Source organism: Enhydra lutris, unplaced genomic scaffold (genome assembly GCF_002288905.1).
Source record: "Enhydra lutris kenyoni isolate GAN:26980312 unplaced genomic scaffold, ASM228890v2 scaffoldscaffold20, whole genome shotgun sequence".
NCBI classification, from domain to species: domain Eukaryota; kingdom Metazoa; phylum Chordata; class Mammalia; order Carnivora; family Mustelidae; genus Enhydra; species Enhydra lutris.
This window is the reverse complement of record NW_019154104.1, coordinates 28,641,804-28,668,670: the sequence shown is the minus strand read 5'-3', so window position 1 is coordinate 28,668,670 and position 26,867 is coordinate 28,641,804. Positions and strand designations below refer to the sequence as shown.

Below are 26,867 nucleotides of genomic sequence, written 5' to 3'. Positions count from 1 at the left end.
TTAGAGCAGAGCTCTCTCAGATAAATGTGTTTAAAGGTAGATTTGGGGGAAAAGTGAGAGGAGGAAAGAATATTCTCTGACCCCTAGATGTTGGGAGACTATCCTCATCATATGGGATGGGAGGTGGAAGGAACGGAGAAGGAAAGCTGTGTTTCTGCAGCCTGTGTGAACGCCTCTCAGACCAGGAGGGTGAGGTCCCGGGTTCCCTGGGGGGAGCCGCACTGCAGCCAGCTCACCTGGTCCCTTGGCCCTGCCGCTCACCCCCCTGTGGAGTCATGGTGGTTTGGGAAGTTGTCACCTCCTGTGTCTTGCCTCCAGTCTGGGCAGTTAGGGAGCCATAGAGAGGAAATCTAATTCCTCAAGGTCTGTGCCTCCTCTGCCGCCCAGCAAAGGGTAGAACGTCTCTTCGCACTTGAAGGAGGCAGAGTTCTTTGAATGAAGCACCATGCGAGCCCCTGGAGAGTCTCTGGTGGTGGGAACAGGCGTGGCTCCTGCCTCACTAGAAACCTGCTTGAGATGCTCTCACGCATGCACATATGTGTGCACATGTGCGCTTGCGCACGCACACTCATGGGGGGCAGGCATGAGGGTGCCTGGGGTGTCGGCCCACAGGAGGCAGAGCAGGGAGCCCAGGGTGGTTGGCCAGGGTGGCCCCGGAGAGGGGTCTCCTGGCTTGTGTTAAGGGACTCACCTGACTGCCGCTGGGCAGAACCCCCGAGGCACTGCCATGCCTTTTTGTCTGCCCGTCACACGGCACCTGCCAGAGCGTCTTCCGTTTCACATGGTCAGTAAATAAAATATCTGTTGAATGAATGAATTTCTAGTCCTAACCTGTCTTCATTTTTTGTCTCCCCTGAGTCAGTAAACATTTCACGAGTGGATAAACGTTTGGCAGTCAGAAAACGCTGATTGATCATGACTGTATTTGGTTCCCGGTTGTCTGTCTTCAGGGTTACAGTTGGTGACTAGTAAAGTTTTTGAGGAGGCATATCTTTTGCAGTGTTTCAGCAAATTTCAATTTAATTTAAACTGAATACGGGTTACAGATTTCAGTGTCTTCTAATTAAAAAACCAATTCTTCCATCTTAGAGTAATTTTGTAAGTTTATTGAATGTTGATATTTTTTCCACTAATCTTATTTTCTTAATTTAAACATTTTTATTTCAAGGTAATACACATTTTTATAGAAAATTAAATATGTGTATATAAGTGAAAAGCAAATAATTTTAATTTTATGTGTATTGACGTATTTATTTGATCAGATTGAGTGAATTGAAAGAACTTTGTGGTGGAAAATTCCCTGAAGAATTGAATGTAATCTGCCTTTTAAAAATAAAAGTCTTAAAAATCGATTTTTTTCCCCTCAAGAGCCAAATACACGAGCCCTGCTCTGATTCTGACGTGTGGTCATCCGAGCCAGATTTTACATCCTGCGGCTCTTCTGCAGTTTGTCGTTCCGCTCAGCTGTGTTGTGTCTGCTGAGAAAACGCAGGGCGGGTTGAGCTTGAAAGTGCTGCCCGTGCGGCGTTCCTGGGCCAGACGCCTCTGTGTTCCGTGGAAATCTCGCTTCTGCACCACCGCCCACCCCACTCTGCGTTTTCCCCTTTCTCTCCTGCTGTCCTCCCCTGCCCTGTCCACGTTCCCCTTTTCTTCTTTTTTGTTTCCCTCCCGCCCTGTCTCCTTCATTCATCGTCCTGCGGGGGAAACCCTTCTTGTCTTCTGATCACCCTCTGGCCTCCTTCCCTCTGTGACGTTGTGGAATCGAGTTGGAGAGCAGGGGTCCGCCCCCGCGTCAGGACTGGGGGGTAGAGCTGCCTTTAGCCTCTCTTTTCTCCTAGTCTGCACGGACCTAACATTTCTGCGAGCCTGAGCCACGCTGGGTTCAGGGAGGATGCCACGGGGCTGCTCTGTGGAGGAGTCTCTCGGGCATGGAAAGCACCAAAGAGCTCCTGCTTCTGTGAGGAGGAGTCACGGCCCCCAGATGTGTCATTGTGTCCACCCACAGTTCAGATCTGAGGTGCAGGGATGGATTTTATCCTTGTAGAAATAAGAGAAATGATCCCATCACCAGAATTAGGTGTGACTGCCCACAGCTAGTTAACTGTGCTGTCCCTTTTAATATACACTTAAGAATTGAAGCCGAATATAATCTTCATCATATTTTAGTTGGAAAATTTTAATTGCATGTTATTACTTTTTTTTTTTAATCAGCCTAAACCAGGTACAACTTCTGAATTACGTGTTTTGCCCTCCCTGATACTATGGAGCCATTACTGAGTCACTGAACTACCACATATATTTTTTGAAATTAACAATTACATATTCTAGTAGGCTATAAATTGTTTAAAATACAGTATTTAGGAGTCATTTTTATGAACTGAGCCACTCTCCTTTTAGTATATTTAAATGCCTCTGTGAGGTGATTATTGAATGTGTTCAACTTGATTTCCTCATAAAAGTCTGCATAGGGGAGGTGAGTGTTCTGATTTTGAAAAGTGTTTGGTGTTTGTGTCTCAGAGGCCATTTGCGTGTTTTAATCCTTTTTTTTTTTTTTTTTTCCTTAGAGGGTTTTGAATCTTTCCTCAGGTTGAGTACGTTCCTTCGGAGAATTATTTTAGGAAATGCCGCTCTCTCTGTATGTGGGAGCATTTAACTTTGGTTTGGTTTATTTTAAAAATGCTTTCTGTTAGATGTTAAAAAGAAAACAAACTTTAAGTCAAACGCATTTTGTTCGTGTGCAGAGCTGTTGCAAAGCTGTTTCCCATACTAGATGTTTCTGAATCAGGAATTCACATAATAACGAAGTCTGCTTATTTTGGTTCTCCACAAAGGTTTGTTGTATGAGCTTAAAATAAGGCTGCAGCTGATCTGTGTAACACATATTAACTGTTGATTTAGTGTAAGCACGCGTCTGTGTCTCTCATTTCGGATCAGCCCAGCAATCGGCATGCCGTGCAGCAGCCATCTTCTTTTCTACTTTATTAAATCTCTGTCAGTTATAAATATCAAGGTTTTACATTAATGTCAAGATAGTGCATCAAAAATTCATGGAATATGTGACTTTTTCCAAGGGTATTTAATACTTAATGCATTTGTGTCATTTTTCTTTCCAGAGATATTGACAGGTTTTATTAAGTGTTTGTTAGGGAGATTTCATTTTTATCAAGGGACTATAAAGAGAAGCTGCATGCTAAATCAATTTTTTAAAGCCAGAATATTGTTCATTTTTTCATCTTCAAACTCTTGTAATCCATAGGTTTTATTTAAATTTCCTCTCGGTTTATTTTTGTTTTATGTGAGTGATAGTTCAAGACAGAACTTTAATAAGGATCAAATATGCTGACTGTAGTGGTTTTTAATTTCCTTAAGCATAGCTACCAGACCCATGCAATATGGTAAATTCTTCAAAATGTCATACTTACATATTTAGCAATATTACTTCTTTTTATTGAAGCCAAACAAGCGATTTTAGATATTAATCTTTCCCAAACACAGTGATTATTTTGTACTAGATGCAATATTACTGTGTCTCATCTGGAATACCTCCTTTTGGCAGAAAAGGGAGCGGAAGAGGACTTCACTGGGTTGCCTGTTGGCGTAAGGAAACTGGAGTCTTCTTTCAAGAGTAAAAGCTCTTTCGGGCTTCAAGACTGGTTATGAGCTTCGCCAGCTCTTGGTTTCTCCAACTTCAGATATTTACAGTGCTCAAAAAGCAAAAATATCAGTCACTTGAAAATCTGCAGAAGACTCTGTGGCTAGTTTCTAACCCTGTCTTTATGGGGGTGGGAGGTGGGGAGGGAGCGAACGCTTTGGCAGATCCCAGACCTGCCCCTGACACTGCGTGGTGGCGCTCCTGCCGTGCCACGTAGATCCGCGTCTCGGAAACGAGTCACAGCTGAAGCTAACTGGGCACAAAGTGTAAGCTTTCTGTTTCGATAAACTTTTTTATTTCTGAAGTACAAGTTAGGAATGTGTTCTCTTGGAGAAGATATGTCATGAAAAACAAAATCTTGATCAGATTTTGCTTTATAAAGCGAGGAGCGTTTGTTATCTTGCCTGTAAAGGATGACCTTAAAGACTTGTTATCTAAGGATATTTTAGGAACTTTCAAATAACTTTGGGTTAGTATTAACATTTTTGCAAGATGTGGTTTTAAACCTTAACTTGGTCTTCAACAGGAAAAAGACTTGGTGTTTAAAAAAAAAAAAAAATTCTGTCCAGAGCTTCAAGAGTGTTTGAAAGAGGTGTTTTTCTTATTCTTGTTCATTTTTTCAGGATATGTGAAAATAGTTCTTTTCAGAGTTAAATGTTTTTCACACGCAAATCATTTTCGGTATTTCAGTACTTCAAGATTCTTGTAAAACTATTGTACGATACTTTTAAGAGGTAGGGTAGGTTTTTTGTTGTTTTTTTTTTTTTTTTTTTACAAAACAAATTTTGCTTGAGTAAAGCTGTAACAGTAGCTCTTGTAGATAAACCCTAGTTTGGGTATACGGTAAGTTGTTGTTATGTAGGCCTTACCCCGGGAAGGAATTCAGGAATTGAGGAACTCTGTGGCTCTGCCTATTCTAATCTGAGGCCAGTAGGTGGCGATCGTGCCACAGTGGTGAGAGCCCTGTTGAAATGGAAGGCGTTTGCCTTTCTCCATAGTGTCAAATTAAATTGGGCTTCAGCATAACTGTTAAGTGCCTGTGTTCTGTGGCAGAATAGCTTTTTATATCAGAATTATATCAGAATTACATACAAGAGGCACACCTTAATTTTTAAGCATGTAAGAACAACTATTTCTAACAGATTCTGCAAATACCGTGTAACCCTACAGCCAAAATAATTGTCAAAGTTAATCTGAAGAAAGCATTTGTTTATTTCCCCCCCTGAGTTGTCTCTATGACTTCATCAGGACAATGAGTATGAACTTCTGTTTTTGGTAAGAAAGGTATTTAAACAGGAGGAAGGGAAACATTTTGGAGAGTTAGTTTTCCATCTTTTTGGCCTTTTTGAGGAGGTCGCCTTATTTGAGTAAGGTTGCAGATCGAAAGAGGTTTCAGAGTCCTGACTGGTGGGAGACCCTTGCTCAAGTCGTTTTGACACTCAGCATTCCAGTTTTGAAAATTGTCATCCTTCCTCTCATTCAGTAAGTCAGACTTTTTTGGGGAGGGTGGGTCAAATTCTTAATACCTATGGGATTTAGTGTTGGAATTTACCAACTCTCAAATACCATAGTGCATTCCACAGTTTAAATGAATTAAAGCGTTTTAAAATAGCAGAAACAATAATGCCTCCCACCTCCTAGAGTTTGAAGAGCGATGGTGTGTGCGTGCCATCCCGCCTGCCCCCGTCCGTGGTGGCACAGCTGTGAGGTGTCACCCTGTTGTAAGTGGGGGTTTCGGCAGCCGAGGCCCTTGCTGTGGTGCTTCTTACCCGCACAGTGGTTCTGGGATTGTGGAGGGACAGTTCTTACCTGCTGAATTTGTACTTTTATAAGGAAACACCTGAATACTGTTACGGTTAAATTTTATAAAGGTAAATGGACAGCATCTTTAGGGCTCTTAGGACATGGCCTTTGCATTTTCATTCATTACAGAGAAAAGGGGAAGAAGCTTCAGGCTCTGGGATTCTTGCATCTTCGCTGGGGTTGACCGAAGCATCAGGTTTTGTTTTTTGTTTTTTGTTGTTTTCTCTTTTTTTTAAAAACAGAGGTAGAAAATCCCGATCTACCACCAGCAGCTAGAAATTTACTCTGGGCAATATGTCGTTTTATATATTGACTTGAAACATACCTTTTTAAATTTCATCTATGTTCCTGCAGCATTTCCAAATTACACACATATAATGTTATATTTTGACTTTTCTTCCGAAGGGTTAAAACTGGGTGAAGAATTAGATGGGAGAGCAGGCACCTGGGAGCTAACACCCAATTGGCAGCCTTTGTAATATATAATTTGCCTAAAATTGCGCACTGAGCACAAGCTTTTGTTTTCTAATTGATTTACGGTTTGAGCCACTTTTACCTCATCCCCTACTGTCCTGTGCGCGGTGCCAGCGAGTACATTACAGGGAGCGATGATAAATGGCCGTGCACTGTGATGCTAATGTGTCAGGAGTCCAGACTGCGTGCGCACTGAGCTCCGAGCATGAACTGCGGCGCAGAGACCGGACAGCGGGGTCTTGTCGTGGCGCAGAGATGGCCGTGTGCTCGCTTGGTCACTTGCTGCCGTCTGTCAGACCGGAACTGGAACCAGAGATTAAAATTATGCTGTTACAACTTTTTTCTTTTAAAGATTTTATTTATTTGATAGAGAGAGAGAGATCAGGACCAGGGCGAGCAGCAGAGAGAGAGGGGGAAGCAGGCTCCCTGCCAAGCAGAGAGCCCGATGCGGGGCTCGATCCCAGGACCCTGAGATCCTGACCCGAGCCGAAGGTAGAGGCTTAACCCACTGAGCCACCCAGGCGGCCGAACAACTTCTAATTTCTTAACTGAAACAAAGTTTTTGCCTGCTCTAAAGGTCCAAGGTGGGAGGGTTGTTGTGATGAGAGAAAAGGAATGGATAAAACATTCTCGTAAGTGTGAGGTTTGGGACATTTTTACCAAATGTTGTTTTGTCCAGAGGGAAAGAAATGTAGTCCCGACTTAAATGGGCCAATCTCTGTTTTCTCTTTGTCTTGTTTGTAAAATTTATGATTTCACGAAACTAGTTTTCTTGATTCTCTGTACTTGAGCCACACGTACGTCTATGATTCATTTGCACATAAGTTGATTTCCATCCAAATGATTTAAGTTGGAGATAAATGAGAGAACCTTCAATTTATTAGAGTGCCTTTAATTGTTCCTTTTATCGATATAAGACGAGATTTGCAATGTATTCCTGAGGGATGTGCGGCTTGTTATGGGGAGAAGATTCGAGAAAGGCCAGGACAGCCCCAACTTTGGAGGCTCCCGGTTTCCGTTTGGATCAGAAAGTCCGTCCACCTTAAATCCTCTTTCTGTGGTGTCTGTGGGTTCTGGTATCGAAATATGAGGAAGCAGATTTATGGCGGCTGCTGGGCACAACAAATTAAGTTGACAGTGATGTATGAGAGCCGGAGAGCGTGGTGATCCCCCAGTAGTGCGGCGGGACGCCTCCTGCTTCATTTGGCTCTTGTTAGGATCTGTTAGGCAGCTAAATAATGAAATTCTGCTGACTGATTTCTGTTTTCCCCTTTTCTCTTTTCACGTCTGCTTTCTGAAACTTCTAATTCCCAGACCCATCCTCATGCCAACAAACTGCCCTTGAAAGATGCTTTCACTTATGAGGACTACAGGTTGGTGTGGGGCGCGCGCGCGTGTGTGTGTGCATGTGTGTGTCTACGTGTGTGTGTGTGTGTGTGTGTGTGTCTCTGCGGGTGTGTGTGTGTTTGTGTGTTGGGGGTGGCAAGGGATGGATGCGGGGTGTGGTTGTTTGCATCTTTGGTGTGTGTTGTGTGTGTTGGGGGGTGGTTTCTGAGTGATCTGGGGATCTCGGAAGTGGGAAGTACTTCAGTAAGAGGTGACGTGCTGTGACCAGTTAAAGCCCCCGGACAGGTAGTCCTGCCGAAGTTCTAATGGCAGCTGGGTAAGGATCGGCATTTTCATAACCACACAGATTGCCCCCCCCGCCATAGTGGTGGGGTTAGCTGAGGTGGGCAAGTGATAGTGGAGATGAGCTTTTGTGTGGGGTGGTCATGAGGACTTTTTCCCCTTTATAAATAGACTATTTCAGTGTAAAGTGAATTTTATAAATATTTAAATTCAGTTAATATATAGTATATTATTAGTTTCAGGGGTAGAATTCAGTGATTCTTCAGTTGCGTATAACATCCAATGCCTTCTCCACCACGTGCCCTCCTTAATGCCCGTCACGCAGTCACCCCGTCCCCCCCGACTCACCTCCCCTCCAGCAGCCGTGTTTGTTTCCTAGAGTTAAGTGTCTCTTATGGTCTGTCTCCCTCTCTGATTTTATCTTATTTTATTTTTCCCTCCCTTCCCCTATGATCCTCTGTTTTGTTTCTTTAATTCCACATATGAGTGAAATCATACAATTTTTTAAGCAAAAAGACTTAATTGTGCAGCGTAATAAAAAATAACATGTCACATCTGATTGACTTCTTAGGGGGTTTCTGGTCAAAAAGGAGTTATGTTGTTTGCCTTTCACTGAGGCTTTGTACAGGTGCAGAGTTGGCATTTGGGTAGGAGAAGGTGGTGTGGGCTCAGGGGTGGGGTTCCCGGCCATGGTGAAGACTGGAGGCCTGGAGATCTCTGTCCCCGGCCCTCCTTCCAGACCCTCTGTCTCCCTGGAACATCCCCCCTTCATCCTCACCCCTGAGTTTTCTCTGTCTCCTTTTCCCTTCCAGGTCCCCATCCCCTCAGCCCTAGATTTAATTTTAAATGATGGTGAGGGCAGGCAACCATCCCCTGGGGCGCTTAGGGGAAGGTTTTTTTTTTTTTGGTGGTTTTTTTTTTTTTTTTTTTTTTTTTTTTTTTTCAGAGAGATCACAAGTAGGCAGAGAGGCAGGCAGAGAGAGAGAGGGGGAAGCAGACTCCCCACCAAGTGGAGAGCCGGATGCGGGGCTCGATCCCAGGACCCTGGGATCATGACCTGAGCTGAAGGCAGAGGATTTAACCCACTGAGCCACCCAGGCGCCCCTAGGAGAAGGTTTTGAACATTGGTGAGACGTCAGACAAACCGTAGTTTCCAGCTGAGGTCTCACTGCGCTGGGCTCTGGCATGTGCTTACCGGAGTTCACCTGTCTTCTGGTCGTTACAGGTGGGCGGTCTCTTCTGTTATGACTCGACAAAACCAAATTCCCACGGAGGACGGTTCCCGGGTGACCCTGGCGCTGATTCCGTTATGGGACATGTGCAATCACACCAACGGCCTGGTAATGACCCCTCTGCGTTGTGTTTAATCCGGGGGGCTGGGGTGAATAAGCTTTAGAGTGGCCATTCCACCGACAGATCAGGCCCCTGTACTGCCGCTCTCCGTAGGGAATGAGCAGAACCAAGCCGAGACACCCCTCCAGCCTCCCACAAAGAGAAGCTGGTGTTTTTCTCTCTCTGCATTTGCTTAATCCTAAAAACCAGGAACTTGAATCTTACTCCACTTTCAAAAACCACAGTGAGCTGCATTTATTTGCTAAGCCATAATTCCAGCCTAAACATTCATTTTTCTTATGTTATTGAACCACAGGCTAAACCAAAGTTTTTTTTTTTTTTTTCTTACTCTCCTTAAAATACTGATTGATTGAAGGAAAAAAAAAACCAACTTTCTTCTTTCTTGTTTTTCCTTTTCTGTTCCTTGTTTTCTTTCTTTGCTGACTACATTCCCGGCTGTGTGCATTCTCTGATTGCTTCCTGTTCCCTCTCCCTCCGCCTGACACGCCGCCACATCCTCGCCCGCTTAGTAACCTGCTTTTGTTCAGGAGCTGTTGCTGGTTTCCCTGGTGCTGGGGCAGGAGGAGGCGCACCGGGGCGTTTGGCTCCTGGCCTCCCCTGCAGTGTTGGCATCTCAGGCGTGGGAAGCACCGGGTAGGAGACACTAAGAAAATAAGGAAATTTGGGGATGATTGTTAATTACGATGCGGGAGGGGAGGAAGCCGCCGAAGCCGGCTCCCTGTTCCTCCGCGGTCTTTGGATTCCTGGCACTGGCAGAGGTTGACACGCTCTCTGTGCTGAGGTGGTTGTCTGAGCACGATTTCCTGATATCCGTGCGCAGAAATGTGATCTTCGGAATATTTTGCATTTTTAAGCATTATGCGGGAATACCAGCTTGGTTACCTTTTCGTTCATTTTGTTCTCAACATCAGCTCCCTTCATTGTTATTAGCAGTCCTATGAACAGGCTTAAAAAATGCTGTGAGTATTTCACATCTAAACCCACAAAACGGCCAGAACACATGTTAACCTGTGCCAGACACTTGACGCTAGAATATGCGGGTGCTGGTTTGGAAAGGTGTAGCAGCAAGCGTACTCGTGTAGAGAATGAAGAGACCCCCCGCCCCATACTTGTATTTCTGCCCTAGTTTAGCTGTGCTTCATGTAGTTAGCCGTGGGAAGGAGCAGCATGTTTTATTTACTTCCATTCTTTTTTTTTTTTTTTTTTTCCCCTTCAGGGCTACCTTATACTGGTTACAAGATCAAACTAAAAATTTTTCAAAAAGCTTTTAATGGTTGACTGTAGTATTTTGCTTCACTGGGTCCCAAACTTGATTGATCAGTAGAGTTTATTTTTTTATTTCTAAAATTTAAGAAGCTCCGTACTCTATTGTAAACAAACAAAAGTTTAACAGATGCCCTGTGGGAATAGAATGCGGAGGCTCCCTTCCCCGCCAGCACCCGCCAGCACCCGGCCTCCTCGTGGCCCGGGTCCCTCTGCTCAGCACCGTCCAGGTACACGGTCCGCGGTTTTGTGCAAGCCTTTCTCTCCTTTGTGTGCATTTGCGCCCTCACACCCTCACACCCTCACACCCACGCTGGTGCTGGTGTTGTTTCGTGTAAATGGGATTAAACTATTCACTCTTTCCCTCTAAGAGTAAAAAACAAAAAGTTAGTTCATCTCGAAATAAAAATAATGCACCGGACACAAGCACGAATGCTGTCTTTCTCTAGCGCTGTTCGTGAAGTCTGCGTCCCGCCGCAGAGCTGGCGAGGCCTTGCTGGCCTTCAGCAGGTGTCTGCACGATGGTAGTGCCTTTTCTTACAGCGGTGGTTTTCCCTGAATGCTGAACTCGGCACACCTCGCTTGAACCATTTTCCCTGGTCATTCTGAGACTTCAAGGGAGATTGCGTCTGATAGAATTTGAGAATCTACTTTAACACTATGAAGTAGTATATCACATTGGTTAACAGTTCATCTCTTTTTAGAAATAAAGTCCTTGAAATGAAGGCTTGGCTTTTCAGACAGTCGACTGTCTGTCGTGTGTGTGTCTATCCTGACATTCGTTGTCTGTCTGTTCTATCACCGAGGGAGTAGGTAGAAATTTGTAACCCGGCAACGCTGTGCTTCTGACAAAAACCTGGTTCTGGGAGTGGAGATGGGGGAGCCGAGCGTGTGGCAGTAATTCCAAGCCAGGAGTGGCAGGCGATCAGGGAAGAACAAAAAGGGCAGGGTTGGCACCTGGGCCAGAGGCGGCGGCACATGTGAACCCATTTCCTAGCCACTCGGAGAACAGATTAGAGTCAGACGAGTTCATGGACATCATATTAAATTGTAAGATGTGATGTATCTTTCAGTTCTGCGTGGCTGGTTTAGAATTAAGCTGCACGTTTCCTTTCTTGAGCTGGTTCCGTTTGTGCAGAGAGGGACACACCAAGTGGTTTATAGGCCACTGTGTCCATTCCAGTAGTTAAAGTGTGTTGAAGGAACCAGCCCTTGTATTGAGTGTGTAACTCTCCCGGTCGGGATAGAAGGGCCTTGGGAAATTTAAGCAGAATTGAGAGAGTCTCTTTTTCAAGGTCTTTCTAGTTGAGTATTAAAACATCCAAAACATTTAGGTTTATATAAGACTTCCAGTCTCAAAGTGAAAGCCCAGGTTTTTATAAGTAGCAAGACAAGGCTCCCTGCTCAGCCTGTCCCCGTTATACTCCCAACACACACAGGTCTGAGACCCTGTGCTTCCTCACATGCCAGCACATGCCCACCTCAGGGCCTTTGCACGGGTTGTTTCTGCTGCCTGAAACACTTACTCCTCTGATATCCACAAGACCACTCACAGAATTCCTCCAGGCAGGCTGCCCTGGGTGCCCTGTATAACATCGCCATGCCTCCCCTTCTGTGAGCCTACCTTCCCGACCTGTTGTCTGTCTCCTGTGTTTCTTCCTATTTTGTTTGTTTGTTTGTTTGTTTGTTTCTTGTTGGCCCTTCCCTGTCCCTCCTGCTTCCCTGACTGCGCTCCTGCTGTCTGCTGCTCCTGCCAGGTCCCGTGTAAAAACACGCTGCAGCTGCAGACTTTCAGGGCTGGGAGTTCATGGGCGGTTCCTATTCCATCCTTGTTATCAGAATCATGTTTTGAGTGATTTTGACAGTGGGCAGGATCTTCACAGAGCTGATGTTATCAAGTGTCGTAACTGTGCTGTGAGTGAAGACGTGCTGGATACCTGGCTGCGTTCATTTGTCGTGGCTTTTGTGTCTCTGTTGGTTTGCAGAGCAGAAGCGTGAGGGATTTCTACGGGTGCAGTTCTTGGACTGTTAGTTCTGGGGATACTGGCTTTAAGGATGATCGTCACATGGCCCTCCCTCCTAAAAATGCCATGCCCTGGACTCAGAAGTAATTTTTTGGATCCAAGCTGTTGATACCTTTATTAGCAAGTAGCACTTGTAATGGTCTGGAATGTTGATTCTCCAGGACAGAATGAGGAGGTCAGAGTAATTCATGAACAATGGTTTCAGACAATCTAAGAGATTGGGGGGCTGCTCTGAAGGGCAGATGTCTAAGAAGGAGCTTTTAACGTAAATCGGGGATCCTGTTCCTGACCCTGGTGGTTCACACATCAAGTAAATATTATCAGAGTTTCAGGTGTCGGGTACGGAGTCCTCAGCCCCGGGGACAGAAGTGGCAAGGGAGCTCCAGGTCTGGCTGGTGGGGCAGGTGTCGGGTGAGAGGGGTGACAGCACAGGGGCTCTGGGAGTGCAGGGTGGTTGGGTAGGGTGAGGGCAGGTACCCCTAAAGAAGCCGAGACTCAGGCAAAACAGGTGCGAAAGGTAGTTCCGGGCATGAGGGAGCTGGAGCAGAGGCCGGCGTAGTGGGTGATAGTAGGTCATGAGGCCGAAGGGAGACGTGGGCCACCTCCTCCTTGGCCATGCTCAAGAATTTGGATTTTTTCCTGTGGGTAGAGTGGAGGCCCCTGAAAGGTTTTAAGTAGGAAGTCAACACTATCGTGTCACTAGAGATGCAGGAGGGACAGTGAGGAGCTTGAAGGTAGTTGGAACGCTTTTGCAGATGGTAAGGGCCTCGGCCATGCAGGGGAATGACAAGGAAGGAAAGAACCCAAAGGATAATTTGGGAGTTCAGGTGCTGACCAGTAGTGGCACCAGGAATACCTCTGTGCCTTATGTGTCAAGATACGGACTCGCCTGGCTGCTCAGGACGGGAGAGGTGGGGGAGAGATGCAGCTTCTGGTGTAGGGAGCAGGTTTGGGGCAGCGGGCTTAGAGATGCTAAGAACAGAGCACACAGCTGGGAGTGCTTATCTGAAAGTTTCAATTTCTCTAATTTCAGGGTAAAATATGTACGTAATCTAGAAGTAGGCTTTTCTTTTTCCCTGATCCTTTATCCAACGGAAGACACACTGTCGTTTCTTGGTGGCCACATGTGGGAGAAACATTTGCGAGTCAGCTAGCGTTCTCCAGGAGACCTCGCTTCCGTCTGCGGGGCTTGCTTTGTGACAAGTGACTGTGCTCGCTGGAGGCCAGTGAGTGTTAGTCTACACACCGCATTCTCCTAAGAGTGAGCCATTACTCAAGGTGTGGAATCTTGTATAAGAATCTCTGGTATAAACAGGATTAATGAAAATAACCAAGCAGTTTTCTAGCAGTTTAGTAAGGCATGCGGGGTGCGGTACGTTTGCTTATCTTTTATCTTCTAACTGCCGACAAAGACCCTCAGGAGTGAGGGGACCGCAGACCACGGTGCTCATAGCTGTCCCCCTCTCCCCTGCCTAGATCACCACTGGCTACAACCTGGAAGATGACCGCTGTGAGTGTGTCGCGCTGCGGGACTTCCGGGCGGGAGAGCAGGTAGGTGGCGGAAGGTGGGCTGGCCAGTGGGCACAGGGTTAATAATGCGTTGATCGGCTTGAGAGGGTGTTAAGTCAGACCGAAAATGGGGGGTATATGTATTGAGGACTGCTTAGGGAATACATCTTGTGACCTAAAGTTATAAGAAATGTACTGTGCTTTGGGTCCACAAAGCAAAAAAATGGGAACACATGTATTTGCACAGTTGACCTAACATTTGTGATCCTGTCAACTGAAAATAAACTTTGTGTTATGACAGTGGAACACAGTTTTCAATTACATAAGCTGCAGTGTTCTCTCTGTTGATTAGAACCTTGTTTATTTATAAAGAGGCTGTTTATGTCGACGGCAAAAACATGGGGACAGAGCCGTGGGTCGGGTACTCCACTTTAATCTGTGGATTTTTCTCCCCTAACCTGGGTGGGGGCAGGGCCAAGCCTTTCCGTACGTTTGAAAACGCGCATCTTTGAATGCTTGCTGTCTGCCTGTCGGGCTCCTGACCAAGCAGTTAATCCCAAAAAGTGGAACTGACGTCGACCGCCGACGTTCCAGCCGAGTCAGAACGAACGATTATCTTCTGACAAGGTGCTGACAGGCTCTTCCTGCAGAGGAGTTAGAGGCCCTCCTGCTAGGTGCCACAGCGTCCGATGGACGTTGTCTGAGACCTCGTTCCAGAAGAGACCCTTGTATTAGAAGGAGGGGGAGCGGTCGCGAACTGTCCGGTGCAGCCATCAGGAACTAGTCTCGCTGTCCCGGGGACGGGGGCGGGGGGGTGGGCAGGGAGCGCCGCGGCCCGGGCTCCTCTGGGAGGCAGCCTGGTGCCCGCGGGGACGGGAGTAGACGCCCCCCGTCACCCGTCTCAGGCCGGGCCGCGGAGGGTTGCGGGACCGTAGGAGAGGCACAGTCGCTGCAGGGCTGTCGTGTGTCCCTAGTGGGAAGGCCAGTTGAAGTAGGGAACTGATCCGTCGCCCTACTCTGTGTCGAGAATGATGTTAAATTTCTCTTATATCCCTTTATTTTTTCTTTACCGCATCTCAGATTTACATTTTTTATGGCACTCGGTCAAATGCAGAGTTTGTGATCCACAGTGGTTTTTTCTTTGACAATAATTCACACGACAGAGTGAAAATAAAGCTGGGAGTGAGTAAGAGTGACCGGCTGTATGCCATGAAGGCCGAGGTCCTGGCCCGTGCCGGCATCCCCACGTACGTATAAAAATGCTCACCTCTTCCCTGTTGTGTTCCTTGAAGTGTTTCCGGTTGCGTAGTGTTTGGTTGGTGTGTTAACACAACTTCTCCAGAGTGGTTTGTCTCCGTGTCTTCGTCCCTGCTACACAGCACGTTTAGCCAGAGGCGCCGGGAGACTTAGCAGCGTTTTGAGAGAAAGCTCATGGTGTCGCTGGGAGCACTCACGGTCTGTTCCAAGGGACGCGGCCTGAGCTCCTCGTTCAGTTAAATAAATACTGTGGATCATTAGTGTCTTTCACCTTGAAAAGGTTAATGACCCGGATCAATTCGTTTCATTTAATTTTTTGCCACCATTAGTTTCTCTAATGAAGTCATGATCCCCAGTGATTTCAAGAATTTCTGGCTAAATTCTTGAGGATTTTCTTGCATTTGAGGTGCAAAATGATAAGACAAGAATTATGATTTATTAGTTCTCCAGGGATTGGAGGAACCATTCTTAATGAAAATGGATTATCCAGACCTGTTTTTATTGAACTTGTCAATATTTGATTAATGATTAAAATGTGAACTCAACATAACTTATTGCTAACATTTTTTAAGAACAATGGGCACACTTAAGTCTGTGAGTGTGTCGTGTGCACCAGAGGTGAAGGCTGGCGGAGGTGGCCCCGCCGTCCCCCGCGGGAGCCTGCCCTGTGTGCTTCCCGGGCAGCCAGGGCGGTACTGCGTGTGGTTCCGGCGCGGGGCCAGGCTGGGTCGCACGGGTCAGCGCCCCTTGAGGGTGACCGACCTGTTTCTTGGTTTGTCTGTCTCTCTTGTTTCCCTTTTGTTCGTTTGTCTTGTTTCTTAAGTTCCACGTGCGAGGGAGATCAGACGGTGTGAGTGTGGAATGAAGGGCTCTCGCTTGCCGGGAGCAGGGGCCCAGGTGCGCAGGTGGGGGACTAACGCGGCTCCTGCTCTCGCCAGGTCCAGTGTGTTTGCGCTGCACCGCACCGAGCCGCCGGTCTCCGCCCAGCTGCTGGCTTTTCTCCGAGTATTCTGCATGACCGAAGGTAAATGACGTCGGTGGGGGGCGGGGAGATGTTGACTTTTAAAAAAATTCATGAAGTGTAAATCGTAGATTCAGATTAAAGATACACGTGTTAAACTAGAGCGCTTTTTGGAGAGAGGGGAGGATGGCACCGTTGCTGGAGTGGATCTGTTGGACTCTGGAAACGTTTTATTCAATCCTTGACGCGTTGGCAAAATTCATTTGTCATAAACAACGGATTCTCTATTGCGTTGAAAGAAAACTTAAAACATCCGGGATCGCCTGACTGCATGAAAAACTGTGTCTGTGGACGGGAGTCTCTCTCTCACGGTGCGCTGGCATCTGTGAGTGCCCCAGACGTCGTGGGGTCAGTGTCGTGTACGGGGGCCACAGGACTTCACTAGGCAACCGGCTCTGCTTTCCACATCCGAAACTGCCAGCGAGTTTTTTACAGTCAGGCATCCTTTCAGAGTCACTAACGCTGCAAACAGAGTCTGTTTCCATCACAAAATGTTCTTGTCTGCAGCCTCTGATTTCAGGTACAGAAAGTGTTAAATCTATGCATTGAGCCTCTACTTTTATGTTTGCTTAAGACAAGCCATTTGGGGTTTCTTATACTGAGATTTGACCTCTCGTGGTTGTGTTTTCCTTTTTTGTCTGGAAATTTACTCCCCCCTCCCACAAATCCCATGGTCCTGAGGTTTCACTTCTACTTTTTCTAAGTTCTTATTTAAATTCCAATTAGTTAACACACAGTGTACAACGTACAACATGGTGGTTCCCCTGTATGCGTGTGCTGATCACAGGTGCACTCCTTGATCCCCATCACCGATTTCCCGTCTCCCCCGCACCCCTCACTTCCTTTCTGGTAACCAGCAGTGTGTTCTGTAGAGTTAAGAGTCTGTTTCTTGGTTTATCTGTTTCTCTTGTTTCCCTTTTGCCCGTTTGTCTTGTTTCTTAAGTTCCACCTGCGAGTGAGATCATATCGTATTTGTCTTTCTCTGACTGACTTATCTCACTTAGCATTATACTTTTTAGCTCTGTCCACGTTGTTGCAAATGGCAAGATTTCATTCTTTTTGATGGCTGAGTAATATTCCATGGTGTATATATACCACAGTTTCTTTTTCTTTTTTTATTTTTTTTTATACCACAGTTTCTTTATCCATTCATCGGGCTGTGGACATTTGGGCTCTCTCCATAGTTTGGCTGTTGTAGATAATGCTGCTGTATACATTGGGGCGCCCATATCCCTTTGAATTAGTATTTCTGTATTCTTTGGGTAGGTACCTAGTAGTGCAGTTGCTGGGTCATAGGGTAGTTCTAGTTTCAGCTTTTTGAGGGACTTCTATACTGTTTTCCACAGTGGCTGCACCAACTTGTGTTCCCACCAACAGTGCACAAGGGTTCCCCTTTCTCCACATCCTCACCGACACACGTTGTTTCTTGTGTTGTTGGTTTTAGCCGTTCTGACAGGTGTGAGGTGGTATCTCATTGTGGTTTTGATTTGCATTTCCCTGATGGTGAGTGATGTTGAACATCTTTCCGTGTGTTTGTCGGCCATTTGCATGCATGTCTTCTTTGGAAAAATGTCTATTCATGTCTTCTACCCATTTTTAAACTGGAATATTTATTTTTTGGGTGTTGAGTTTGTTCTTTATATATTTTGGATACTAACCCTTTACCAGATATGTCCTTTGGAAATATCTTTCTCCATTCGTTAGGTTGCCTTTTACTTTTGTTGACTGTTTCCCTTGCTCTCCAGAAGATTTTTACTTTGATGAAGTCCCAGAAGATTTCTACTTTGATGAAGTCCCAATAGTTCATTTCTGCTTTTGTGTCCCTTGCCTCAGAAGTTGGTATGGCTGATGTCAAAGAGGTTGCTGCCTGTGTTCTTCTCTAGGATTTTAATGGTTTCCTGCCTCACATTTGGGTCTGTGATCCATTTTGAGTTTACTTTTGTGTGTGCTGTAAGAAGGTGGTCCACTTTCTTTCTTTGGCATGTTGCTGTCCAGTTTTCCTAGCAACATTTGTTGAAGAAACTGTCTTTTAACATTGAATATTCTTCCTTGCTTGGTCAAAGATTAATTGACCGTGTAGTCGTGGGTTCATTTCTGGGTCTTCTGTTCTGTTCCGTTGATCTTTGTGTCTGTTTCTATGCCAGTGCCGTGCTGTTTTGATTACTGCGGTTTTGTAGTATAACTTGAAGTCCACAGTTGTGATGCCTCCAGCTTTGTCTTTTCCATGATTGCTTTGGCTATCCAGGTCTTTTGTAGTTCCAAACACATTGCAGGGTTGTGTGTGCTAGCTCTTGTGAAAGATGCTGCTGGCCTTTTGATAGGGACGGCACTAAACGCGTGGATTGCTGTGGGTAGTGTACACACTTTAACAGTATTTGTCTTCCCAGTCCACGGACATGGGTTGTCCTTGCATTTCTTGGCGTCTTCCTCAGTTTCTTTCGTACGTGTTCACTGTTTTCTGAGTACTGATCATTTGCCTTTTTAGCTAGGTTTCTTCCTAAGTATCTTACTGTCTTCGGCGCAGTTGTAAATGGGATTGATTGCTTAATTTCTCTTTCTGTTGCTTCATTTTTGGTGTATGGAAACGCAGCAGATTTTTGTATGTTGATTTTGTATCCTGCAACTTCACTGAAATCACTTACCAGTTCTAGCAATGTTTTGGTGGAGTGTTTTGGGTTTTCTATATATAGTATCATGTCTTCTGCTAATAGTAAAAGTTTTACATCTTCTTTGCTGGTTTGGATGCTTTTTATTTCTTTTTGTTGTGTGATTGCTGTGGCTAGAACTTCAGGACTATGTTAAATAACAGTGGGGAGAGTGGACATCTCTGTCTTGTTTCTGACCACACAGGAGAACCCCTCAGTGTCTCCCCATTGAGGGTGATGTTAGGTGTGGGTCTTCCATGTACGGCCTTCGTGACGCTGAGGTTTGCTCCCTCTAAACCCTTGTTGAGGGATTGTTACGGTGAAAGGATGCTGTACTTTGTCACATGCTTCTGCATCTGGTGAGAGGATCAGATGGTTCGTACCCTTTCTTTTATTAATGTGGCGTATCACGTTGATTGATTTGTGAATATTGAACCACCCTTGCAGCCCAGGAATAAATCCCAGTTGATCATGGTGAATGATTCTTTTAATGTACTGTTGGATTCGATCTGCTGGTATCTTATTGAGAATTTTTGCCTCCATGTTCATCAGGGATACTGGCCTGTCGTTCTCTTTTTCTGTGGTGTCTTTATTAGGGTAATGCCAGCCTCATAGAATGAATTTGGAAGCTTTCCTTCTTTTTATATTTTTTTGATAGTCTGAGAGTAAGTATTAACTCTTCTTTATATATTTGGTAGAACTCACCTGTGAGGCCATCTGGCTCTGGACTTCTGTTTTTTGGGAGACTTTTGATGACTGATTCAATTTCTTTGCTGGTAATTGGTCTCTTCAATTTTCTATTTCTTCCTGTTTCAGTTTTGGTAGTGTCTTTCAGTTATATGTGTCTAGGAACTTATCCATTTCTTCTAAATTGTCCAGTTTGTTGGCCTGTAATTTTTCATAATATTCTCTTAAGAGTGTTTGTATTTCTGTGGCGGTGGTTACATCTCCTCTCTCGTTCGTGATTTTACTTACTTGGGTCCTTTTTCTCTTTGGTAAGTCTGGCTAGAGGTTTAGCGGTTTTATTAATTTTTTCCAAACAACCAGCTCCTGGTTTCATTGATCTGTTCTATTGTCTTCTGTTTTTGTTTTGTTTCTATATAATTTATTTCTACTCTGATCTTTATTATCCCCTTCCCTGAGGTTTCACTTGTGATTGTGTGTGTGTGTGTGTGCGCGCACGTGCGTGTGTTTGCTCTTGTAAACTAACTTAAATCCTATGCAAACCAGCTTGGGTAGGAAGAAGTGAGCAAGTGAGTTACCGTCTGACCGAACAGACAGTCACTCCTCCGAAGGAAGCTGCCCTAGCGGCCGGGAAAGGATTGGTCTGCAGACGGATTGGTCTGCAGAGGCAAACTGTGGCCTGTGGCGGGGAGTCTGCTGGGCTCTGTGGTCCTCGGCCCCCTGTCCTCACGTCTGGATGCAGGAGAAATGCTGGCCAGTCCAGGGTTTGACATCAGGGTGGAGGTGGTTGAGACCGTCCCCAGACACAGGCAGCGCAGACGCCGACTACAGAGCCCACAGAGCGGCGAGATGGCACTTGTCCCTTCTGAGCGGCCACATTGCCGGAGACTCACTGCCCCTCAAGTTAGAGCTTCCGGTGGGTGTGTACTTTGGGGCCCATCGATTCAGTTTAGCGAACCCGAGTCAAGGGTGTCCTGTGGGCTCTTCTTGCATACGAGGCAAGGTAGAAAATCGAAGGTCACAGTTCATATCCTGAAGGAGTTTATAGCTAAGAGAGATGACGGTGATACTCATCCCTGTCGTTTGTGATGGTGCTCAGCGTGCTGCAGACTTCATGTTCGTTCCAGTCAGGCTTGTGGGGCGTGACTGATGCAGGAAGTCTGGTTCGCAGAGCAGGAGTGACCTGGCCCTCAGCTAGCAGGTGGAGGCCCCACGCCGGGACCTGGCACTGCTCACCCAGAGCCTATGTCCCAGGCATCCCATGTGGCTCCTGCTGGTTTGCAAAGAACAGGATCCGTGGAAGAGATCCTGGTACTCCGGGGGTCTAGACGAACCAGCGTTTGACACGGAGCCAGGCTGAGGAGCGAGGGCACCGCGCACTCTCTGGGGTGACCACACGAGTGCTCCTGTGGTGCTGGGCGAAGGCGCAGAGGCCCCGTGGGGACAGAGAGGATCTGTCAGGGCTTTGTTAGCTGCAGGCAAGCAGGGGAAGGGGCTACTCACAAAGCCTCCGGTCACATGGTGACACGGCCTCACGTCCCCCTGTGGGGTTTCATGTCCCCAGTAGAGTGAATGAGCCCAGTTTCACTGTTAAGAGTAGCAGAGAGAGAAGGCTCTGCTCCTGCCCCTTAGTTTTCCAGTGCTGAATGCAGCACCTGGGTGGGCTTAGGAAGAAAACAAAACCAGTGACCTTGGTGAGGGGGCTTCTGAAAAGAACTCTCTACCACTGAGGAAGCATGTTTAAAATTTTCAGGGCTTTATATAAACTAGGATCCAAAATATAAAAACCCTGAATTTTATCATGATCTTCTGCTAACAAATGCCACTTAATAAATCTCCTTTTTGAACATTAGATTAACTTATTTTTTCCTTAAGAAACAAACAGCTGGAACCCTTGTAGGTCTGCTCATTGTCTTTCGTGTCTCTTTAGTCATAGAAAGACAATTCGTCATGTCAAGACAATTGATGTATTCTTCTTTGAATTCCTCTAATACTAATAAAAGTTTGGTTTGCCGGCACCACATTCTTCAGTTTGAACTGTAAATGGTGACAGCTGTGGGGCATCGCGCTCGGAAAGGGATAGTGTCTCATAATTACATAAGGAGTCAGGGCGGATTTCCTGAGCATGAACAAGATCGGCATGTTTGGGTCTCGAAGATAATGTGCTGGGAGCGGAAGTGCTCCGAGCACTTGCTCAGTCCTTTCCTCTTCTTAAATATGTTTCAAGGTAATTGAGATGTTCGCTGGTGTTTATTTGTAATTTCTGTTTAAATTCCTGACAAGTGAGGGATGGAGGTGCATTTTTCATTAAGGTTTTTCTAGTCCATTTTCTTATTTCTTTCAGTTTGTGGTTTATGTGTTGTAAGAGGAGATAAAGAGCTTTGTTGGGTCCCCTGCTGCCGTGAGCCACCAGTCTGATTTAAATTTAGAAGGGTCGCTGGATCGCGGTGCTGTCACCTGTTCGTACTGTTTACATTGTGCACTGGGATGTGTGTCTGACCCCGCTGGTGTGACTGAGCGCGTGGTGTGCGAGCCCGCTGTGGTCAGAATAGGGGATGTGTCCCTGTAGTTGTCCTTAAAATGTATCTTATGAAACTGTCTAAAAGCTCTCAGTGTCCCTCATAAAAGGCGACAAGGGATGGAGGGCCGCGCCAAGGCGTGGTCGGGACCCCGACTCAGGCAAGCTGGGCCTGACTTTCTCTGGAGAGCCTGCGATGGCCAGGCCTGTCGATCCGGGGGAGCTTTTCGCCACAGGAGGGTGACGTCGCTGGGGAAGATCTTTTCCAAGGTGGGCTGCTTGTTAAAATGAGAAGCCGTGCTGTTTCCTCCCTCACAGATGGCTGTTTGTATTTCTGCAGAAGAATTGAAGGAACATTTGCTGGGAGATAATGCTCTTGACAGAATCTTCACTTTGGGTAATTCTGAATATCCTGTTAGCTGGGACAATGAGGTCAGACTTTGGACATTTCTTGAAGATCGAGCCTCGCTTCTTTTAAAAACATACAAAACAACTATTGAGGTAATTCGATGGCTTCAATGAGGATTTGAGCTTTGGCATGTTTTCGGGGATTTTTAAGAAGAGATTCCGTCCTAAATGTAACTGGCTTTTGTCAGCAAAATCGTTGTATATCTGACATTTTTCATTCAACTTATTAATATTTTCCTACTTAACACATTTATACTTGACCAAAAGAATTCTGTTGAGGCGTTGTTGGCTAGAAGGAGAATCTTAAAAATGATTCAACACTTCTCTGGAATTTTGAGTTTTCTTTTGTGCTTTCCAGGTTTACCGTTGCACCACTAACTTCACACGTTCCTCCTTCCTTCCTTCATTCATTCATTCAGCCCATCGCCGAGCCCTGGGGCTGGCAATGCATGAGACAGACAATGGAACCATTTTTTTTTTTATTTTTTATTATTATTATTTTTAATGATTTTATTTATTTATTTGACAGAGATCACAAGTAGGCAGAGAGGCAGGCAGAGAGAGAGGAGGAAGCAGGCTCCCTGCTGAGCAGAGAGCCCGACGTGGGGCTCGATCCCAGGACCCTGAGATCATGACCCGAGGCGAAGGCAGAGGCTTAACCCACTGAGCCACCCAGGCGCCCCGTTTGGAACCATTTTTAAATAAGCCAAGTTCCTTGTCAGATGTGGTGGGACCCCATTTGATTTAGGCTCACCGTTTTGGTTTTATGATCACTTTCTTGGGGTGTAATTTAAATACAACACAACGTATGCTTCTAAAGTGTACAATTTGATATAAGCGCGTAGTCCTGCAGCCACCGCCATGGTCAAGTTCTAGAACCTTCTGTCACCCCTTGCATTTCCCTCGTGTCCCCGTCCCTGGCAACAACTGATCTGCCTTCTGTCGCTGTGCTTTTGCTGATTTAGGCTTCTTATAATTAATTTTGCTCATTTTCATTTCCCAGGAAGACAAATCCTTCCTGAAAGACCACGACCTTTCTGTTCGTGCAACAATGGCCATCAAGCTGCGCTTAGGAGAAAAGGAGATTTTGGAAAAAGCGGTGAAGAGTGCAGCTGCAAACCGGGAGCACTACCGCGAGCAGATGCAGGCGGGGGCCGCGCTGCCCCGGTGTGAGGAGAGCGGCGCGACGGGCGCCAGGCTGCCCCTGGCCTTGCGGAACCTGGAGGAGGAGGCCAGCGTGCAGGAGGCCCTCACCCTCACGGAGGCCGTCAGCAGGGCGAAGGCCGTGGAGAACGGGCTCGTGAATGGCGAAAACTCTATCCCCAACGGGACCAGGTCAGAAAAGGAAAGTTTAAGTCAGGAGGAAAGTAAAAGAGCGACGGAAGGCACCAAAGAATGTTCTTCGGACAGCACGGCGGGCGGGAGCGCGCAGTAGCCCGGAGAGGGCGCCATCGGCGGGGAGTGCGGTTGAGCAGAAGTTCACGAACCGTCCTTATACATGCTGTGTTTTCTTGTTCACTTTCTTCTTTCTGCAGAGAGGAAAAGAGGTTTTTGCTGCTTTATATAAAAATGATTTTTTTTTTAAGTTATTTAAGAAAAATCTAGCTTCCCTCTTTAAGGTTGCCATCTTGCTTCTGGGCAAAACAAGTTATCAAGCCACCACGAGGGGCTTTGGAAGATTCTGTAGACCCATTGTGGGCAAATGTGTTTTCTTCCTGGGGAAGAATGCGGTTCTGCTGTCAGCTGTGCTTTTGTGGGCCTGTCATCCTGACAACCGAGAGAGCCGCTCTGCCTCCTGCCAGCAGGACTGGGTGGCGGCGCTCTGGGGGCTCAGCGGGGGCGGGGGCGGCGGGGTGTTTGCACAGCACAGAACGGCCTTGGGGTTTGGCAACTTGAGGGTGGGGGCAAAACCTTCCTCCCACCCCTAAAAAAATAACACCCTGGTACTGAAAGAAAAGTGAAGGTGGCAACCTTATTTTTAATAGTTTTAAATGTTGATGATAATCCTAATTATATAAAGACACACACACACACACATCTAGTGATTTCTGAAGATTCATCTACCTTTTGTGTTTTGTTTTACTGTGTTAAGAACTCGTCCTTCCTCCTTGAATCACAGTAGGACATGCATCATTCTAATTTTCAGTGTTGACTCTGATTTTAAGGTGTTGCGTTTGATTTCCCACGTCGTCCTGGAGCGGCTGCGGACGGCGGCCGCCCCCAGCTCGCCGTGGCGGTGTTCGAAGTGAGGCGGCTCCCTGGCTTTTCTGGTTTTCACAACAAGCTAGAGATTTTCAAAGCTACACTTTTGAGTAAAAAGCCTTATTAAAAGGAAAACATGATTAATATTTTCTGTGTATTCCTTTTCTTTAAGTGGGGACAGGGCCTTTGAACTGAGCCGTGATGCAGACGTCCTGTTGCTCGGAGCAGGCTGGAGCCAGTGTGAATGCGGCCCGAGCTGTGCCTGCCCTGGGGAGGCAGAGGTGCGGGATGGGCCTGAGGTCGCAGCTCCCCGGCCTGCAGGGGGCTGCCTGGGGAGGGCCTGGCGGCAGCAGGCACACACCAGCAGGAGCTCTCTCACGTTTTGGGGGAGGCCAAGGCCCGGGTTGGTGAGCCCCGAAAGCCCCCAGTTCTCAGGCCGTGGACGGCCAGTCTTCCTCAGCTGTGAGTTTGCACATGGTCTCTGAGGCCCTAACTGTGAAGGGCGTCACTCCCGAGTGAATTATTAACCCCGCCGTCTTGCTGACCAGTGCAGCAGGTCGTGTTAAGAACGCTCTCCCCGTTTCTCCTCGGAGAAGACGTGGGCCTGCAGATGAGTTGCTTAATCCTGCGCGAGGACGCGTTGTCTCCCAGAGCCCAGGGGGTGGTTAGACACGAGGGGCAGGTGTCACTCTTCCACGTCGCTGGCAGCGTCTTCCCGTGTGGGCTGACGCCGGTAACTCGTCGTCGATGGGCCTGCAGCTCCGGCCTGCAGCTCCGCCCCGGACGGCAGACTCGCCGTCAGCTCGCATCGGAGCGCTTCCCCGAGACGCGCGGCGCCTGTAAAGCCCACAGGTCAGCTCCGAACGGCAGTGCTGCGCGTTTGAGGCGCTGTCTGCTCCGGCGTCGAAGCCCCCCGGAGACCAGGACTTTGATCACTGATGTGTCTGTAGATATATTTTCTCGTTGGTTTCCAAATTAAGTCTTGGATTAAATACATCCTTGGAAAAATTATGTACAACTGAGATGTCAAATAGTGTCATGAGATTGGGTGGTCGTCAGAATATTCCCCGGAAAAGACGCGAGTCCAGACGGAGCCGGCAGAGCCGTGGGTGGGAGTCGGGCTTCAGGTCCTGGCCTGCACCGCACCGCTGATGGGGCTCGTCACAGCCCCCGGGACTCTATTTCTTCTCTGACTTGCACGGTGATTCTCAGAAGTCCCTGCTTAAAAATTTGAAGATTGCTCTGACCACTAACTCCCCCAGTGGCAGGTCTGTTTGTCCAGATAATTGGACCAAAAAGTGATTATATAAATTAGGCTCTGATTCAAGGACAGTCTTTGCCTTTGTGACCTAGAAACGGCGCTCATAAGAACAGAACTCTTTTTTTTTTTTTTTAAGATTTATTTATTTGAGAGAGAGAGCGTGAGTGAGCACACAGAGGGAAGGGGAGACGCAGACGCCCTGCTGAGCAGGAAGCCCAACATATGGAGGCCCATCCCAGCACCCCAGGATCATGACCGGCTGAGCCACCCAGGCGCCCCAAGGGCAGAAGTTTTTGTGGTGGGAGGACAGAGTATCTGTCGAACAACCTCGCTTCCCTGAGTTGGCCGGACTTGCCCTCCGCCGACGGGGAGGCCACGGCACATGTTAGTCACCCTCCTGCCCCATTTGGGCGCCACAGAGCCAATGCTGGTGCACAAACACTTGGAACCACAGCTCAAGCATTTGAAAATTGAGGAAAAGTGATTAAATTGGCATTGAAGAACTCTCATGGCCATCTGTCATGAAGATAGACCTTTCTCTCAAATCATTTTAACAAAGTTTACTTTTTTCTTAATGCTTTTGGATATGAGGCTGTTCAGGCTAGTCTCTGGACGGATGCCAGCCTCTGCTTCTGTTTCTCAGCTTAGTGTGTTATTTGTGTAAACACTTAGCAATTAGATTTCACCAGCCTAGAAAAACCACCCAGTTTCTCCACGCAAACTGGCAATTGATAGGTGACTTCCCCCAATAGTTCCTAGAGCAGGCTCACAATGGCATATGTATGTATGTATGTATGTATTTTGAGAGAGAGAGAGAGGGTAAAACATTAAAAATATTCTCAGGTTCCCAGTACGATGCACAGGGTTATGCTGAATTAAGCCTCCACTAAATGTAGTGATTTTTCTGTAAATCATGACTTACCGTATTTCTTTGGTGGTTAGTATGTACCTGTTGGAGTGAAAGAATTGAGGAAAAAAACCCCAAAACCCAAAACCGAAGAAAGTACCTGTGACTTGAGCTTAGCACTAAAAACAGGACTGTCCGTAAAGAAAATGAGGAGTCATCGTGGCGTCTGGTTTGGGGGGTGAGTTTCAAAAAGCCCAGATCTTAAAGTGCTGTAACCATGGCTACGGGAAGAAGCTTTTTACGTGATATACTGTGCC

General features: G+C 46.7%; 1 protein-coding gene across 3 annotated transcripts in view; it reads left to right on the top strand.

Annotated features, from left to right (window-relative positions):
- The window catches only part of LOC111148657 (SET domain containing 3), an 80,067-nt gene extending 55,479 nt beyond the window's left edge, over window positions 1-24,588 (top strand). For 2 of the 3 annotated variants that reach the window (XM_022505420.1, XM_022505419.1), the window contains exons 7-13: window positions 7,244-7,302; window positions 8,784-8,898; window positions 13,675-13,749; window positions 14,788-14,954; window positions 15,903-15,988; window positions 22,173-22,333; window positions 23,244-24,588. In XM_022505420.1, coding sequence (XP_022361128.1) covers window positions 7,244-7,302; window positions 8,784-8,898; window positions 13,675-13,749; window positions 14,788-14,954; window positions 15,903-15,988; window positions 22,173-22,333; window positions 23,244-23,675 — 1,095 coding nt within the window. In that variant the 3' untranslated portion in view covers window positions 23,676-24,588. Of the gene's footprint in view, window positions 1-7,243; window positions 7,303-8,783; window positions 8,899-13,674; window positions 13,750-14,787; window positions 14,955-15,902; window positions 15,989-22,172; window positions 22,334-23,243 lie in introns of those variants that run through there. The other variant, XM_022505421.1, reaches the window with a different exon arrangement.
- Window positions 24,589-26,867: the final 2,279 nt, after the last annotated feature.